This window comes from Lepidochelys kempii, chromosome 7, assembly GCF_965140285.1.
Source record: "Lepidochelys kempii isolate rLepKem1 chromosome 7, rLepKem1.hap1, whole genome shotgun sequence".
In the NCBI taxonomy this organism is placed as follows: Eukaryota; Metazoa; Chordata; order Testudines; family Cheloniidae; genus Lepidochelys; species Lepidochelys kempii.
In genome coordinates this window covers 11,294,377-11,314,221 of record NC_136386.1, presented here as the reverse complement: position 1 = coordinate 11,314,221, position 19,845 = coordinate 11,294,377, and the positions used below count along the sequence as shown (strand labels likewise).

Sequence of the window (19,845 nt, the reverse complement as noted above, 5' to 3'; positions counted from 1 at the left end):
ACAGTACAACAAAGAAATCTCAAAAGATCTCAGTGACGAGGTCATCTTCCTCAAACAAATATATTCCACAAACTTTAAATTGGATTGCAAGCCAAAGGAATTGCTTCAAGAAATATTTGAACTTGGACTCTGTGGGGTGTTTCCTAATATCACAATTGCATTGCATATTTTTGTCAGTTTTCCTGCATCAGTGGCTTCAGGTGAATGCACCTTCAACGTGTTGAAGCAGGTGAAGAACTATCACTGTTCAACTATGGGACAAGAGTGTTTGAATGGGCTCGCCATGCTTAATTAATGTATAACCCTTAAAATAAATATATATATAATGTATATGTATAACCCCAGTAATGATTATACAGCTGTACATTACTGGCAAAGTAGTGGTGTCAGAATAAAATAAGTATAGGAGAATAATGACTCTAGTTAGAAAATTTTCTTAATGATTCCTCCACTGATACATTACTTGTGTGTTTTTCTCCCTTTGCAAACCTAACAGGATATTCTAGATGTATCAAAATAGGAAAGATCTCACCCCCTCTAGGCTCCCACCAGAAGTTCTTTGTTTCTTCACAGAACTGAGGGTAGCCTAGACTCACTCTTTCTTACTTCTTATCAAGACAAGTAGATCTCAGTTCTGCCAGATAGTTAAAGATGTGCCTAACTTTAGGCATGAGAATAGTCCAATTGAAATCAATGGGATTATTCCCATGCTTAAAATTAAGCATGTGCTTGAATACCTTGCTGAATTGGCCCATACCTAAGCAAAAATTCTTTCTTGGTTCAAGGCTGTAGAAGCAAGAACTCCATAGCAGAGCTTCAGAGAGCAATTTTGAAAACCCCTATTCTCCACTTCTTTATGCTCTCTGTAGCCTGCCCTCTTCTGTCACATTTCTGACACAATCACTAGGGCAAATTTGCTGAAGTAGCACCAGTGTATGGCCTGGTCTAAACTACAGGGTTAGGGCAACGCAAGGCAGCTTACAGCGACCTAACAGTGTAAGCGTGTACACTAAAATATTGCTCCTGCCGATGTAACTCGCCCGCGACGCTGACATAATAACTCCACCTCTGTGAGAGGTGGAGCGCTTAGATTGTCGTAATTAGGTCGAACTCTTCTTATAGCTCTGGTATCTGGCTGTTAAAAATCAGCACACAGCTGTTTCACCTGCACCCTCCACTCTGGCAGGAACTTCTACCCCTTTGCTTTACAGATATTATAAAGCGCACAGCAGACAGCTATAACCAGAGCCATTCCTAGGGTATGGCAAATTGGGGCAACTGCCCTGGGCCCTGTGCTTTGGGAGGCCCCGTGCTTCCTGAGGAGGTGGGCGGGGAAGTGAGGCATGGGAGGGCGGGGGGAGCAAGGAGGAGCCCCCCTAGCAACCTCCTCCTCCCCCAAGGGCCTCCTGCCTGCTGGCGGGCCCCGCAAATCAGTGTCTCCATCTCCATCCCAGCACCTACCGCCAATTAGCTGTTTTGCCGCATCTGGAGCAAGGGTGCAGTGCACTCAGGGGAGGGATAGGTGGGGTGGGGACAGGTCTGGGCGGAGCCGGGGGGAGCACCCGTGGCTAGATAGAAACTTGGCACCTATGTCCTGGGCCCCCCATTCCCTAGGGATGGCCCTGGCTATAACCATGGGGATATTTTTTTCACTGAGGTCTAATCTTGTGAGTAGACAGAACCAGAGGCTTTTCAGGCAGCCAAAGCCACGTTCAACTGTCATTCTGTACCTGCTGTGGTTGAAGTGCTCCTAGCTGCTGTTGAGGTGGCCAGTGTATGGCTTCATGAGCCATGGGAATAAGGGGTAGGCTGGGTCTCCCAGCATCACTATAGGCATTTCAATATCCCCAGTGGTAATCATCTGGTCTGGAAAGAAAGTGCCTGTTTACAGCTTTCTGAACAGGCCTGTGTTTTTAAAGATGCATGCGTCATGCATCTTCCCTGACCATCCCAAGTTGATGTCGGTAAAATGTGCCCGGTGAGCCACCAGCACTTGCAATACCATAGAAAAGTAGCCCTTTCTGTTGATGTACTTGTGGCAAGGAGGTCCTGTGCTAGAATAGGGATATGCATGCCATCTATTGTCCCACTGCAGTTCCTGAACCCCGTTGCTGCAAAACCACCCGCTGTGTCCTGCATATTGCCCAGAGTCAAACTCCTTCGTAGCAGGACATGAGTAATGGCCCTGCACGTTTGCATCACAGCAACTCCGCCCCCCCCAGTGGATTTCCCAACTCCAAATTGTTTTCCTGACTGATCGTTAGCAATCTGGTGTTGCCAGCTTCCACACAGAAATCTCCACTTGCCCTCCACAGCCAGTTCAGTTCTCATTTTGATGTTGCTGTGCCGGAGGGCTGGGGCGAGCTCCAGACACAGTTCCAGGAATGTGGCCTTGTGCATCCGAAAGTTCTGTAGCCACTGTTTGTCATTCCATACCCGCATAATGATGCGGTCCCACCAGTCAGTGCTTGTTTCTTGGGCCCAGAACTGGCGCTTCATTGTTTGCAGCTGCTCTTTGATGGCCAACAACAACCTTGAATTGTTTCTTTTCATGGTGCACAGCAAGCCAGCCTGCAAAGAATTTTCATATTCCTTGTGGCTCTGGAAATGCTGCAGGATCAGGTACTCTTTGTTCACAACACTCATCACAGTAGTGCAGAGCTGTGTAGGATCCATGCTTCTTGCAGAGATGGCGGACACAAGGGATTGTAGAGCTTTTCAAAAGAGGTGTTCAACATTCTGGGATGCAGATAAAATTATGGGATGGAGAAAACTGCATCATGGGACATTGAAACCATATTCCCAGTTACCCCGTGCAACTCGTTTGCTCCCGTGAGGCATTCCAAAACCTTCCCAAAACAGCCTGTGCTAGATAGTAGTGAGGTGCACAGTGGGATAGCTACCCACACTGCACTGCTCTTTGCATTGATGCAAGCACTGCTAGTTGGAGATGCGCACTGCTGAAACAAGGAGCATAATGTGGACATGCAAAAGCAATTTAATGACTGCGGCCGCTGTATGTCGATGTAACTTAGGCTGACTTAATTTTCTAGTATAGACTTGTCCTATATCTCATCACTACTCCCCTTGCTCAGCCCCCCTCCCACCTGTGTTTGTGGATAACCTGTGCTCTCAAGGGTTCGGCAGTACTGGAAGGAACTTGGCAGCTGGTTGGCCAATGGCAGGACATTGCTGGGAGAATGGATGAAAACGGACATAATTGAAAAGTATATTGCGTTTGTAAAAAAGAAGATCTTTTAATGAACAAAGGTTTGTAAAATGCTGTGTAAGCTAGTAGAAGTTCATGGGAAGATGATATAAGTCAGTATGATATTTAATTTACTTTCCTATTGAAAATGTTGAACTAAAAAGCAGCTGAATTTTTGTTGTTACTACTGCTTTTACTAATTTGTCGAGAATTTTTTTTAATGATAAATAGTTTCTTAGAATAAACATTTGATTACTTTTGTTTTTGACTGGGAGGAGTAAGTACAAATGCAGATATCTTTTTGCATGGTATTATAATTAACTGAAGATTTTATTTGTTTATTGCTCTTACTTTCCTCCTTGCTTACTTTCCCTTGTTTTGTTTTTTACCTCTTCAGTTCTCTTAATATCTCATTATCAGTTTTTTTTGGATCTGCTAGTCTCATTAGCATTTAATGCCGTTAGCTGTTTTCTATTCTTACCTTGAATCTACTTTTAATTAACCTTTTCTGTCTCTTCCTTCAGCTTTTATGTACACTGTATATTTTGTCTTCCTCTAATTTGCTGTTTCATTTGTCCTAAGTGGTTTTTTTCTTTTTTGTCCCTTATATTTTTATTGTTTATTGCAATCATTGCATCTCCAGTTCATTGTTTTCTTCCTGATTTTTCTTCTCAGCTTGAATGGCAGTCATCAGGCTATTAAGATCACTGAAAAACTGCTTTTGCTGCACAATGCTTGGGATGCCAGTGGAAACATTAGAGCAGGGGTGGCCAGCCTGTGGCTCCGGAGCCACATACGGCTCTTCAGAAGTTAATATGTGGCTCCTTGTACAGGCACCGACTTTCCAATGTGCTGGGGGGTGCTCACTGCTCAAACCCTGGCTCTGTCCCCACTCCACTCCTTATTGCCCCCTCCCCTGAGCCTGCCATGGCCTTGCTGCCTCTCCCACCCTCCCCGAGCCTCCTGCACACCATGAAACAGCTAATTGAGAGGGATGGAGAGGCACTGGTTGGTGGGGCTGCTATTGGGTGGGAGGCGCTTGAAGCGGGGGCGGGGGAGCTAATGTGGGGCTGCTGACGTATTACTGTGGCTCTTTGGCAATGTACGTTGGTAAATTCTGGCTCCTTCTCAGGCTCAGGTTGGCACCCCTACATTAGAGACTAGACTTCATCTTCATTGTGTTTGTGTCAAAAGTATCATTTCAGGGATCGGCACCTTTTTCTTAAACTGACAGTCTCAGATTTTTGTTCATGCTTACAATGTCTAAGGCAAGTCAAATAATCCTTAAAAAAAAAAAAAGCCTACCTAATTACATAGCCATTCCCATGACGGGGAAACTTTTGAAAGGCTCCCTTTCTTGCTGCTAAGGTTCACATTAGAGTCTTGCTTCTATAGAATCCAGATGAAAGGCTTTACATTTTGTAACAGTCACATTCAGCTTAGTTAAAAGTTCATTTTTACTTTATTTCAAAATGCTCAACAGTAAAACTCCTTTTTAGGCAATACAAAAGTCTTCAAAGACTCAGGCTGACACATATATTTAATATAGCATTTACATGCTCCAGGGGTCACTTGTTTTATTTACAGTAATCCATCATGCTTACCAGTGACCAGTCTGTCTGATTTTTTTAAAGAACAGCAACAATTTTTCTTTTTAAAGACTGAACCTTTCCATAAGCCTGTAAATTTCCAAAAAAATATAGCTTGTTCACCTGCACATCTACCAATGTGATATATACTAGCATGTGCCAGCAATGCCCCTCTGCCATGTACATTGGCCAAACCGGACAGTCTCTACGCAAAAGAATAAGTGGACAGAAACCAGATATCAAGAATCATAACATTCAAAAACCAGTAGGAGAGCACTTCAATCTCCCTGGACACTCAATTACAGACTTCAAAGTCACCGTTCTTCAACAAAAAAAAAAATTAAAAAACAGACTCCAACAAGAAACTGCAGAACTGGAATTAATTTGCAAACTGGACACCATCAAATTAGGCCAGAATGAAGACTGGGAGTGGCTGGGTCACTACAGAAAAATAATTTTCCCTCTGTTGATACTCTCATCTTCTTGTCAACTGCTGGGAATGGGGCACATCCACCTTGATTGAATTGGCCTCGTTAGCACGACAAAAAATAATTTTCCTTCTGTTGATATTCACACCTTCTTGTCAGCTGTTGGGAATGGGCTACATCCACCCTAACTGAATAGGCCTCGTTAACACTGACCCCCCACTTGGTAAGGCAACTACCATCTTTTCATGTGCTGTATATTTATACCTGCTTACTGTATTTTCCACTCCATGCATCTGGTGAAGTGGGTTATAGCCCACGAAAGCTTATGCCCAAATAAATTTGTTAGTCTCTAAGGTGCCACAAGGGCTCCAAATAAATACAGTTACTTGGAGTTTCACAGGTTGACAATGTTGTGGCTATCTTACTGCCTTCTGAAGTCTTCCTTGGATTCACTGCATAGGTGACATTAGTGGCACTGATTTGCCCTTCAGCAAATACTTTTCATATGGTGAAAAATTATGATTTATGTACCACCAAAAATTTGCTAGGCTCTTTGCTAATATATTTGAAAAGCAAGCTCCTTCTCCTGAAATATTACAGTCTAAAAAGGTGACACAAACATAAAGGAGAAGAAAGGATTATATCTTTTTTGATACATCTTATAGAGAATTACAGGTTTGTTTTTCATGGACCGTGGAAAAATAGTTTTGGGGAGGGCTTGTGGAAGAGAGAAGTTGAGATTCATGGAGGACTCTCCCATGTAATGGCTGCATGGGAGAAGGTGTAGAAATGCTTGTGGGAGAGAGGACAAAGGAAGTAGGGAGAGAGATGGAATTGGTAGGAAACAGGAGAGTGATGAATATTCAGGAATGAGAGGTAGGCATTAGCAGAAACTTGAAATTGAGAACATGGAGTTTGAAATGGATGTGGAGGCATTCAAGGGACTGTAAAGAGGGTGATGTGTTTGGAGCGATGGACAAGGCAGGTGAGTTTGACAGCAGCAAAGATGTTTAACTCAATGCACTTTGTATTTTTTAGGTTTCCAATACGGTATATTGTTGAATATTCGGAGGGCAGAGACTCTTTCTTATTGTCTGTTGTACAGCATCTAGCTCTTTTGGATCCTGAGTGGAGTGTCTGAGCACAGTTGAAATCACAATAATAATAATACATATTGCTGTATAATATCACAGAAGTAGACCCATTTTACAACTGTGTAGACTGACACCAAGAAGGTTAAGGAGTTTGCTCAGTGTCATAAAGTCATTGGCAACACTGGAAGTAGAATTTACAGTGAAACACTCTGACTGTTTGATAGTTATTCGCTCCCTTTAAAGGATGTTAAACCATACTGACTCTAATATTAAGAAGCAATTTGAAACACAGTCATATATGTTCCTGACAATGTGCAGCCACTCCAAAAAAAAAAAACCAACCCCAAAACCAAACCTTATCTGTGCAGACCTATGTCATTGCTGGTTCCACTACATGTTACCATTGAAGAAACGGTATATATATATTTTTTTTAAAAAAATTAGTTTAATTTAAACAGCTCTTTTTTAAGGAAATGATCAAGTTGCTCTATAATAGGTGCCTGATAATCTCTTGTAATATGTGTCTTGTTCTGAGTTTGCCATGATAACCTTTATTTTTGTTCTGTCTCTTACATTTTGAGCTTGTGAAAAATGCTCATGTAGTTAAACTGTGGCGATAAGACATCATCTGGGCATTGACTAATGTATAAAATATTTTAAATCAAGTTTAAGAATTTGTGTATGTAGAACACAGTAGGTGATAGCTGATGCTACTTTGCAGGAGATTAACCTTAAATACTATGAAAATATTGTTTGACAAAACACATTGATAACACAGAAGCGTGCGTAGCACACATTTAAAGAGGCAGAAGATGTAGTTATGCATTTATTCTGCTAAACTATGCAGAATTTTTTAAAAAGTAGAAAAATAATATGAATAACTAGATAGGTGTTTTCGTATGTTAATGAGCAGTCTCAGGCTTGGGTAATTTATAATTCAAAGTCCTTGATAAATGGAAAGATCTTTATTTGTCAACTAGAAGAAATATATTTCCTCTGGGGAGAGATTTTATTAAGGACACCTGGCACTTTGTATCAGCTAAATTAATGAATGTCTCACCACTTTATCCTTGGGGAATTGTTGCAAATCTTCTTTGCCAACCTCTAGTGAGCTTAAATTTTCTCTGTATATATTAGTTCCAGTTGAATATATGTTATAAGATACACTCTTGTCCTCTTCAAAACATATACCTCTTCATATATTTCTGTCATTCATGCCCTCTCACTGTTATGGCTTGGGGAGCTTGATCACCTTTTTGCATGGTTTATGTTGCTTTTCACATTAACAGTAAGAGATGTAGTATTCGTTGCACACGCACACTTCCCTCCTAAAATCCAGATTTCAGATATAGACTCCAATTAATTTTTATTAGTGGCAAACTTTTTAAAAAGTCAGTTAACATTTGCCATTTGTTTGTTACTTTTTCCACTGAGATAGCTAGGAACACGAGGTTTGGATTATTTCTTGTCCCTGATCATGTCTAACCTTGTGGCCAGTAAGCATGTGAATTATTTTCCACTACTAGGGAAACAAACCTGAGTTTGCTTGTAATTTGTGATTCCTCACTCTACAACTGGCCTGTAACGAGGATATAATAGCTATTGCTACTGACACGTAAGGGGGCATCCTTTGTTTGTTCAATTAGTGGAGACCTATGATTTTTGGAGAAGGAGGTTCGAGCTAGTATTCTCCATAGTGTGTGTGTTACATTTGATGGCTGACCATGGTGTGTGTACAGCTGTGCAACTATAGGAGTATAGGAATTACCGGGGTAGACCAGAGCCAACCTGTGGTCCATCTAATCCAGTTACCTCTGTATGACAGTGGGCAGTGCCAGATGCTTCTGAGGGATTATTTAGCTTCTCTGACACATCATTCTCCTTAATAGCTCTCTTATTGCCAGGTAGCAATCTTCTGTAGATTTTCAGACTCTGATATTGTGATGCTCTGATTGTGCATAGGAATCAACCAGATCTGCTGCTTCCTGTTCAGAACCCAGGAATTTATCCCAAATGGCTTCTCTGATCTCCTTAGGGCATATACTCAGGAAATCGTCTTGTTCAAAAGGTCAAATAAATGGTCATAATTCTCAGTCCCTTTGCCCATTTTCTCATGGAATCACATATCTTATATTCATATTCTCTGTGACTCATCATTCTAAACCTTACTGTATACATTTTTGGGCAAATTGAAATATTTGCAATACAGCCCTTTACAATTCACTCTATATCGAAGCTTGTTTAGTTTCCATTTAATTAAATACACTTAATGCTTTACCGAAGAGCTTTGCTGCTAGCAGGGAGACTTCTGTGTCTTCTGGAATTTTATGTAATTCACACAGTCTCTTCAAAGTAGTGAAATATTCTTTAATACAATGTATCTGTTTGTGTACAGGGCTCAGTGCGTCCCAAATGGGTGTTTTTTGGGGAAGATCGATTACTGCTTGAGGATTTTATGTTTTTAGTTCCCATATACTGAGTTCATGTTGGCATTGCTTCCCTTTCTCTTCTTGCTGTAGTTTGATCTGAAAGGTTTCCAGTTGCAATTTTTCTCTCTCCAGCTATATCCATCCTGGGCTCCATTATAAGCTGGAGGGTCTGTTTCCTCCCATCACTGTAGGCTGTGGAACTGCAGATATGCTTTGGAGAGCCGGGTGCACTCCATGGAGCCTGTCAGAAGCACTCCATGGAGCCGTCCAACCTTTTACCTGCAGAGAAGATGCAGAGGTCTGCACAGAACTCTTCTAATTTATTTCTTGTGTATTTGGCATACGTTTCTTTGTTCATACTGCCCTTGCTGCTGTTCTGTTTACCTAATGCTTTCCTTTGTTCTATTTCATTTATCCAAAATAAACAGAAAACAACAAACTGTAACCTTATCTTATTGTTCCCAGCCTTCTCACTCTGAATCACTTAAAAATTTAATTTACCAGTGCTTGAAGTGTGAACTTCAGTCAACCAGCAAGCAGCATGTAAATCCTACAATTGACTGTGTCACTGATATGCTCCTCAGGAGAGTCCAGAACCATAAGCCATCTCTTACCCTTCCGCCTTAGGAAGAATGAGCTTTGCTGAAGATTAGACTGTATCAGCTTCCTCCCACACCAGTCTGTCCGCTTCATCAGCAAACATCTCGAGACTTTGCCAGTCTTAACCTTGACTTGCAGGTAGTACTCGGTGAACCAGTTCCTGAGTTCCCCAGAGATATCTCTCTGTAAGTGTCCAATCTCTCTCACTTTTTAGAGACTAAAACTTAATTTTATGAAGTTACAATTTTTGCCAAAGTGATTTTCTTTCTTGCATTAAATTACTAGCATCTCTAACCCTCCAGGCCAGAGGATCCAATGTTCACAGAATCAGAGGGTGCCGTCCCTTTTGTTCCGTAAGTGACAGATAACTAGAATGTCTTTTTTTCTCCCCTTATATTTCCCAAAGTCCGTTGTCTCTGCCTACAGAGCCAGGAAGACTTCCTGGAGAGTGTGTACTCTGTCCCCCAGTATGCCCACAGAGCTGTTTCCACTGACACTTATCTGCTTGAATACTTTGTTTACCTTTTATGTAAATGTACTTTCATTGTCCTCTGCCTGTAATCAAGCCAGTCAGACAGGTAAATCCACATTGCGTTGTCTAGGGCAGGCTTGACTTATGCCCTGTCTCCAAAACACATTTTAAGAACATATTTCCAACACATATACATAACTCTTTATGCACAACCCATACATTAATCACGCAATAATATTCATGACCAATGTGTCACCAGCTTTCATAAAAGACCTTATTCGATACACTTTTGTAGTACAATACTATTGTATATAATCAGTTGATTCAGTTGCTTATTCTTTGGGGTTGAGACCCTATGGTCTCCCCCGTGTGTCTGGACCCTGATTGTCACAGATATACTTAACCAAAGACTTGAAAAGGTAAGATTTGTTGTTTGCCTTTAGGATATATCTACACAGTTTGTAGCAGACTGCAGCAACAAGTGTCCGAGTCCAGGATCATAGACTCGGACTTGGGTTACCACGCTAACAATAGCTAGATGTTACAGCTCAGGCTCTGAATCCTAAGGAGGGGGTGGGTTTGCAGCTTGGGCTGGAGCTTGTACTCCCACGTCTTCATAGCTGTTGTAAGTGTAGTAGCTCGAGTCTGTTGACCAAGGCTCTGAGACTTGCTGCTGCAGGCCATGTAGACATATCCTTAGATTCCCTGTTACACTTTCAGCTTTTCTGTCTTCCATTTTGACATAGTTTGTGCTCTTTTATGTTGGCCTCGATAGGGTGGAATTTCCATTTATACATGATTCTGCAATAGATCTCAGAATAGCCTCTTACTGAGGTTTCTCTATTGGAAGCTAGTTGAAATTTAAAAGTGACTTGTTTTCCAATTTGATATTACTGTAAGTGCGGACACCCTGATGCGACAGCTTCGGATATCACAGTAGAGCCCACCCTAGCATAGCAAAATGCAAATGTTTTCATGGTATGTTCTTTCAGAAATCAATTTATTTCAAATGTATTAAAACGTTGCACATGGCGGCTTATAGATAAGTTAGTGTAAATGAACCAGATAATTCACTGAAAAAGTCAATAAGAGATTCCAAAACTTACAAAAGATCTCTTTGTAAGTTTTGGAATCTAAATATAAGGAATAGATGCTAAATCATTCTGTACTGATGGAGAATAAGGGTTGAATTACCATCATTCTTGCTAAATTATCATTTCTCACTAAACCATGGCAACAGAAAGAGATCAACTTTTTCAAGACATAACAAAAGCTTGAATTTCTGGGAATTTGGAACTAAGTTGGCTTCATTCCTCAGAAATGTTTAGTTCACAAAGAAGTTTGCAAAGAGCTAAAATCAAAGCATGTAATGCTTATGAAGTAGATGAGACATTGAAGATTTTCAAAAAGAAGCATGTACAATTTTTTTTCCATTTGTAGTCTGATGCTTTAAGAGAGTGTGTGTGTATGTATGTGCTGGAGCCTTTGGTGTCCATTATGTTTGTAACATTTTATGGTATGTTTGGATCAACTCTTGTGCCAAGATCCTGGGATAAAGAAGACTGCACTTCTTATGGAGAAGATTGTAACCATGAGGATGTGGATTGTATAAAAACTGTGAGCAATATTCCAGTGTAAACACACATTTCCTGGATTTACTGGAATTGTTGGAAGAATGTGACATGGTTGTGTTAAAGAGAAGGGTTTATGCATAAAAGAGAAATTTGTTTACGTGATATAACTATGAGAAATACTCTAATAATTCTAAGGAAATGTACTTAATATTTTCTACGTAAGGTAACTGAAGAAAAGACAGTGTGCTAAACAACACACTGCCACACCACGAGCAACACCACCACTCAAACACTGACATAAAGTTTCTTGATAGTCTTAATGAAAATTTTTAGATCAGGTTCCTTGGCTTCTTAATTTGACTTAAAAGAGATTTCTTGTTGACGTAGCCTGAGGTTTGCACAAGGATCATTTCTGGTCAGTCATCCTATCTCTTCTGTAGTTTAAGGATAATTCCAGGGTCCTTTTGCATTGCATTTAAGCAGTGATCAGAAACATTACCTTTGGGTTCCTTTAAAAAACAAGTCTTGTGAGAGAGCAGAAATGAGCAGAAAATTTTGACTTGTATTATTTTATATGTGGGACTAATTTTCTACGTGTACACTAGAGATTGTGCCACTACAGTCAATTTTGGATTCAGATAGAAATTTTTCCCTGGAAAATCTAACAGCAAAAATCTTTTACTGATGTGTTGAATGGCTAACATAATATATCAAGTACTACATTATCTAGGGATTCATCTATCTGCAGGACCCAGATGTGTTCTTAGTGTTCTGCTCCCGACAGCTAATCAAAACACATGATTTTTACTTGACACTTTAAGAATGCCAGTAGGGCAGTAAATGCGGTTATTCATATCTGTTCTTGGAATAAACCTGAACAGAGGATATGTTGTATTTATTCATATTTATAAAAGTGCCTGTAACAGTGCACTAGTTGCAGAACAATAATTCTATATACAGTCAAAACTCAGTTAAAATGGTCATAAAAGGACCTCCCAACCCATTGAAATAGGCTTCTCCTGGTCCTTGCAACACAGATTGGCTTCTCTTCCTGCATTGTGGAAAAGTATGGGAAAATAGCATATTACTGAAGATAATCAAATCTGAGTGGTGTCAGAGCAAAGGCGGAAGTTGGTTCCAACATTCCAGACAGCACCTTGCCACCAGAACATTTTTTGTTTAAACTTAATGGCTGTAAGCTTGAGCATCTCAGAAAGTTGCAACTGCAACATTAATGCATAAGGAATAACGTGACTCCTCAAATAGCTGAGACTGAAACAATTTAGTTCTTTAGAACTCAAAATCAACAGCTAAAATGGCAGACCATGCAAATCAGGACGCATGAGTGTAATGTATTCCCTACTGATAATATAGTAAGCAGGCAGCCTCTTAGTATGCTTAGAAAGTAGGCAGACTCATTCTCTACCAGCTACAAATTCTAAATGGATTTACAGTACAGCCTCATGTGAAGCACATTGGTGTAATCCAGCCTTAAACTGTAAAGAGACAGTTGGCCCTGGTGATGTCTGTATACGAAAGAAAAGGCCGTGACCTCCTTGACAAGTACAAGTGATGGAAAGAGAGCTTGGTAGTTGCTACTACGTGACATCTGAAAGCAGCTGGGGAACCAAAAAGGCACTCAAATTGTGAACCTGAGTCGCAGATGGCAGGCTTGCTCCCTCGTTTAAAGGCGCTAATACAACTGTGGTCAGTTTTGGGGTACTTCTTGTAGTACGTAATAACTTCAGTTTTCCTGCATGCTTACTATTAATTAACTCCAATAACTCAGTCTCTACCACCTAGCCCTTATCTAATTCCAGTCTCCGTGGGCTCTGGATCTGGGTTAATTTTTCAGTTGTATCAGATGTCTCCAGTGATTTGAAGAGAGAGCAAGGTGTTGACAGCATGCGGAAGGCAGGTATACCATGCCTTCCCATTAAACCCTCCTCACGGCCCCCATAGGGAACAGGAAGAGAGAAAATAGAACCCTGTGTCAGAAAATCCTTGGCTCAGAAGGGCAATTGCCCAGTCCTCTTTTCTGGGTAATGTAAAAAAGAAAGGAGAATAGCTGTTCTAGAGCCAATCCCAGTCTGTTCCTGTGAAGGTTTGAGACATTCAGAGCATCAGTATCAAAAGCAACCAACAGAAAAAAATTAGCATGAACACTGGGGGGTGACAGGCTGAATGAATGGCGAAATGGACTTCAGTGGGGACAGGATTTCACTCTTGATCTTCATTCAGCACTGGGAGGCGATTGTCAGCCAATACAACCAGCACAGCTTCTAAACCTTATCCAAGTCTAAAAATCAAACTTGACGGAGTTCAGAGAGACAGAATTACTCTTGTTTTCATTCTTTCTCTTATCATTTCTTTATCCTGCCACTGCTCTGGGAATGCTAATATCTAGGTTCCTTGGTAAGAACTTCAGAAATGTTCAGTCACTGTCTTTGGCCCTGATTTTGCATAAAGCTCTGTACAGGATACCCCTGCAACCTCACTGAGCCCTGGCATTTTCAGAATGGTTCTAACATGGGTACATGGGTCTGCCTAAGCAGAGTAACTTGCATTATCAGGGCACTGGCAATCCTAAAAGCCTATGCACTTGTCTACATGGGGAGAAAGCTCACAGTAACAGGTGTGCACTAGTTACTCCACACTAACTCCCTGTGTGGGCACTTCAGTGTCCACTGACAGAGCCTTTGTGCTCACTAGCTTAATGCACTTTGGAAGAGTATTAAGCTAAACCACCTGAGGGCACTCTTAGTGCACAGTAAGAGTGTCCACAGAGGGAGTTAGTGCGGAGTAGCTACTATTGTACTTTAAATTCACACCCTGGCTTACTGCACATTAAACTTCCCTGTGTAGTTAAACCCTAAGTCGAGTTAATACGTGTTCAGTAAAAGATTGATAATAATCAAAGTAAGAATGACTTAGGCTTTTTGTCTCAGAGATATGTAATGTTGTAATGGGCAACTCCCTTACCACTTCAAAAGTTATTTTTCCGCCCTTGGTATCCTGCTGTTTAAACTCGTTAGTCTGACCTCACACTTGGTAAAGCAACCCCCCATCCTTTCATGTATTTATACCTGCTCCTGTATTTTCACTCCATGCATCCAATGAAGTGGGTTCTAGCCCACAAAAGCTTATGCCCAAATAAATTTGTTAGTCTCTAAGGTGCTATGAGGACTCCTTGTTGTTTTTGCTTTAAATATGTGATTGTTAACCAATTTGCTTTCATGGGATTGTGGAAGAAGTATATCTCTTTGTAAAAGGAACATTTTGGTTTTTAATTTGTAACCTGTTTTACTTTTTTTAGTCTCCTGGTCAGAAGAAGAGAGAGAGCAGCTGAGAAAATTCACAAATAAATCTTACCTGCTAGATAAAAGAACCCGTCATCAAGTGTATTTCAGTTTAATTGATATCCTTCTGGCATACTGCTATGAAATTTGTATTACTGAAGGAGACAAAAATGTAAGTTTTTTTTTCCTTCATGAAACTTCAGAAGTGGCTCAGCAGCCAGTCTACAAGACATTGCATTGTCTCCCACAAGGCATAGCTTTTAAAGTGCACTTTGTTCCAGAATTTAAAAAGTGAGGACTGATTGTTAAATTTCTAGAGTAGCCTAATGGACAGCAGCTTAGAATTGGTATCATTCCAAATGATTTTTATGCTGGTGCGACAGGTCTGAAGCATCACTTAGCTGTGGTAGCGAAAGGGAAAGAGGGTGTGGTGCAGGAGATATAAAAACAAATGAATCACTTCAGGTTATTTCTTGGATCATTGCTATGCTATGACTTGATTATCTAGATAGGGACTACATGAAAGGACAGCTGTTTAATACTGGTTTTTTTATTTTTTTTTCTGGGTAGTTTTATAATAGTTCAAATTGTTTGTTTGTCACAACAGTGTGTGTTTGGTTATGTAAAATGTCATTGGTGGGCGTGTAGGATGAAGGACAGGGTTCTGGAGTTCCACAGAAGCTGCTATTTTGAATTGCTTCTGTTCAGGGAATTCCATAGCTCTGAAGCTTTAAAACAACTGTTTTTTGTTTTAAAATGTCTCTTAGAGCACAGGTATTAGTTATGGGAAACAGTCAGTAAACTAAAGCAAAACTTTTGAAACCTTCAAAGTAGCCACAGAAAACTTTGGTCCCAATTCTGAGTACTCCCTTTCCCCTAGCTCACCACAGGTTGTGGGGCTTGCCCTTCCCCTGTGAAAGAGTAACCATAAGTCTCCCCTTACTTACATTCTGTTTCCCATAGCCTCTGATGGGCCATAGGAAACAGAACAGCCAGAGCACCGTGTTCTTCAGCTATGTTCTCTTCCCTTCCCCAAAACAGCCTTAGCACACTCTCTCTCCCCCCCCCCCCCGGCTCCCCGCCACAGACTGGGAGAGGGGGCAGCATAGAGCTGTACTTTGGCCAGGAAGGTGCCCTGCAAACCAGTGTTGATATTCTCTGAGAGCTGTTACTTCCCCTTTTTAAACAATCCTGCTCTCCTGATTGGAGTGAATCCTTAAGAATAGACGTTAGAATTGTGTACAGAACTTTGCAGGTCTGTACAGTTCAATGGTATAATAATAATACTTATTACTAATATAGCACTTCTATTTTCAGTGTGCTGTACAAACACACAACTTTATCCTTACAATAGCCCTGTTAGGTAAGGTAATAAATATTGTTATGCTAATTTTTTAATGGGGAAACGGAGACATGCAGAAGTTAAATGATTTGTCCAAGGTCACAAATCAAAGTAAAATCAGAGCCAGGATTATAATTCAGGAATTCCTGGCTCCTAGCCCTTCTCATTCCGCTAGAGCATACTACCTTACAAATCCCATGAATCTGCCACAGTTTAAAAAGAACCACACTGTACATGCACTGCTGGATTTAGGTCCCGATTTGGAAGCCAAAAACATTGAACAATTTTTAGGAAAAAGAGGCATTTCAGTTTGAGCTGTGTTGATTCACTCGGCAGACATTCAAGGTGCTGTTGCTCGGAGGAAAGTGTATTTATTAAGAGAGAGAATTCCTCTAAAATGCAGTTTTTCGGTGATTGCTGTTGTGTGTGAAAGGCTTTATGCATAAACTAGATATTCCCAGTTATTTAAATACACATGTCATAAGTATTCTTAACCTTTGCAATTTTAAACATTTAAATGACTACTGGCAGAATATTATTTGAAAATAGTTTGCCTGCAATTTTGAATGTTGAATTAAATAATATTTGCTTTATTCTATTTCCCCCCGCACCCAAAAAAAAATCAGGTAGAGTCGTCATGGAATATCAGGAAACTGAGTGCAACTTTGTGCTGGCTCGAGGTAAGGTGAATTTCAAGAACTTTCGTGTTGGTGGTTAAAATACCATTATTACTGTATGTTATGTTCTGCTCATTCATAACTATAGATGTATTGAATGTTTTAAATTTCCTTTTGCTGTATGTAGTTATTTTAATTAATTACATGTTGTAACTTCCAAAACTGACTACAGAATTATTTAAAGTGGATCTTTTAGGAAGTGCAGTAGACGTTTCCAGGCTAAGCTTATTGTAAGTGAGATATTTTTGGACTACACAGATATCTGGTAAAGTTTTGATATCATTGTCACCACCGTGGAGCAAACTGTAATATCCATTAGGTGGAACACTGATGTATATAAAGACGAGCAGTATAGAAAAAGTAAAACAAATACTTTGGCAAGGTGTCTGCATCTGATAAGTAAGCCGGAACAAAATCAGGTGCTTTCTCTTGCTCACATGGAGTGGACTGACACTCTGAAGAAGCATTAAATATATCATTCTTACCACATAAACTTTTTTCCTTAAATTAATAAAGTTTACTTATCTGGTTGGATGTGGTTTGTGGTATGTCAGTAAGGATATTATAGTAAAGCTATGGTCTGACTAAACTAGGATTTTTCCTGCTGTTATGAAAAAATAGTAGTTTCTTTACCAGCTTGATACTGTAATATAGTAAAATATTTGTCAAGTAGGCATATTAAATGCAACCAAATTTGTAGCACTAGAAAATAATAGTATAAAACTCCAGCTGTTTGAACAAAAGCCAGAGATAATCTTCCTATTTCACTGGCTGAGAGCAGCATTGGATGGTAAGACAGCTGCTGTCAATCAGAATGTTTAAAAAGTATCTTAAAAATTAACTACAAAAACTGGCAAGTGGCTTTATTTTACTGGGCAATTAGTTTTAGAAAGGATTATTCTAATTGTTATCTTTTTCACACTGAGCTCTCTCACACACAAGCATATTACCTGTTTGAAGGGATACTGACCATGTATTACTTTAAAATAGTTGTGTAGTTCTATCTTCATGTTTCTCTGATTAAATTTTTTGATTTAAAATGGTTTTAAGGCATTAAACTTTATTTCTGTCAAAGAAGGTAATCATGGCATGGGAAAATGGAAGTAAGAACAAATATAATAAAGAGTACACACAAATTGCAGTATCATGCAAATTTGCTTTAATGACTAGAAGTCCCTTTTTAATGAATGACTGATGGACAATCAAGATAAAAACATATGGATGAAATGCATTTGTTTTGCTAGAAAATTCTCTCATCCTGAGCACCAGCTGACAGAAAACACAAGATATGAATGTCAAATGTTGTTGTGATACTCAAGTACAAAATCATTATGGATCACTGGGTTTGCAAATTACTAAGGGGCGGATTAATAACTTTACTTTATGACAACACACATATGTCTTTATAAAGTTTTTATATATAACAAAAACATTTAAATATTAAATCAAATAAATGTATACTCTTTAAAGAAAGACATGATAGAAGCTAGTGTATTATGTAAGGCGATGCACTATAAAAGGGTACTGTCAGAATTGACAGGCCAAGTTATATCTATTTAAAATATTCATATTTTACTTCATCCTGCTTCTGTGATTCCTAAAAACTGGTTTATACCAGCAAACAAGGATTGTAGCACATTTTAAACTGAAACTGTTCTTCTGGGTGATATTATAATAAAAAACCCATAGTAAGGAGTTTCTCCACAATTGTAAGGGCATAAAACTGATGCTGTGTGTCCATTCCACTCTTGTGTGGGGGAATCTTGTAAATTTTAATAATCTGCCTAAACACAAAAATGAGAAAAGCAGAATGAAGAGACTGTCAAAACACATCTGGGCCTACTAGCTCTGACAATGCCCTGTGAATTTAATTTGCTTTTGTAATATTTTTGATGTTGTTAAATTAGTACGTTCTTCACATTTTGAAGTGTGAATAATTCATAATGTATTTTTATAATCAGAGTCCCGTGTACTACACGGCACAATGGGACCAAACTGCACCGATGGTTAAATTCTGCTCGAGCAGTGTTTTCTTGATAGCCCAGCTATCTTTGCCATGTGTGGGCAGGGACTGTCATTTATTAGGTGTTTGTACAGTGCCTAGCACAATGGGGAGGTCTAATCTGGCTGTGCCTTTTAGGCACTATGGCAATATAAATGTTATATAATAATAATAATTTGTATCAGGGAAGTCAGACACTTGTAGCCTGCTTCAGCTGCTCATCTCTGCAGCTCAATCGGTCTTGACTGTTGCACTGTTTTCCAGGCTTCATAGCTTACACCAGTCTGCACTTTTGGCTTCCTCTTTGGGCTGTAATTGGACTGTAATTCTGGCTCCCCAGTCTTCTTCCACCAGGCATCAAACAACAGTGCAGGGAGTATGCACTGTAATCCATTTAACTTCTCGTTGTGAGGAAGGATGGGAAGCAAGCAGCAACTGCAGCCTGGTTGCAGACAGAAGACAAAATGTTAGGCTCTTGGCTGCAGCAAAACAGCAAATTTCATGACCGAAATAGTGAATTTCATGGCATCTTGAAAAATATCCCAAATTCCATAGTTGCAGAATTCACATGCCCCTCATTGAGTTTACATCTTTCAGAGCTATTGTTTCAGAGTGTCTGCAGACGTGAGCAGTGGATGCTTACAGTGATTTATCCTTGGTTCATGTTTTCAACCATGCTTTTTTTTAACTCCTGTGTACCTTACATAGCTAGTACAGCCAAGACTGAGTGAACTGAATTCTATTCCATTTTGTGCATCTTTCAGTAGAATTGTTCCCTGAGTTTCTGTTACACTTGTATAAAGCAGTAGGGTTGGCCAGGTGTGACTGAGGGGCTTATCTGGCCTGTGGAACCTTTATTTCTGGTGAAGATAAAAAGGATAGAAAGAACCCAGCTTAACTGTCTGAGCCAAGACTCTGTTTGTAGGGTTGGCAATTAAAAAAAAAAATAGGGCCTAATCTTGCAAACACTTCCAGTGGTGCACTACTCATGATAGCAAACACTATTCAGTAGTAAGAGTTTGCAGGGTTTGGACATTTAGTTTTGTAGTTTTTAACATTTCAATGCCATGTGTGTTACTGTGTAACACTGTAGTTAGGCGCAACTGATGAAGTTGTAAATGCAGTGGCAGT

General features: G+C 39.9%; 1 protein-coding gene across 4 annotated transcripts in view; it reads left to right on the top strand.

Annotated features, from left to right (window-relative positions):
- The window catches only part of SHQ1 (SHQ1, H/ACA ribonucleoprotein assembly factor), a 107,893-nt gene that overhangs the window by 26,177 nt on the left and 61,871 nt on the right, over positions 1 to 19,845 (top strand). For all 4 annotated transcript variants that reach the window (XM_073351123.2, XM_073351120.2, XM_073351121.2 and 1 more), the window contains 2 exons: positions 14,711 to 14,865; positions 16,662 to 16,715. In XM_073351123.2, coding sequence (XP_073207224.1) covers positions 14,711 to 14,865; positions 16,662 to 16,715 — 209 coding nt within the window. The remainder of the gene's footprint in view (positions 1 to 14,710; positions 14,866 to 16,661; positions 16,716 to 19,845) is intronic.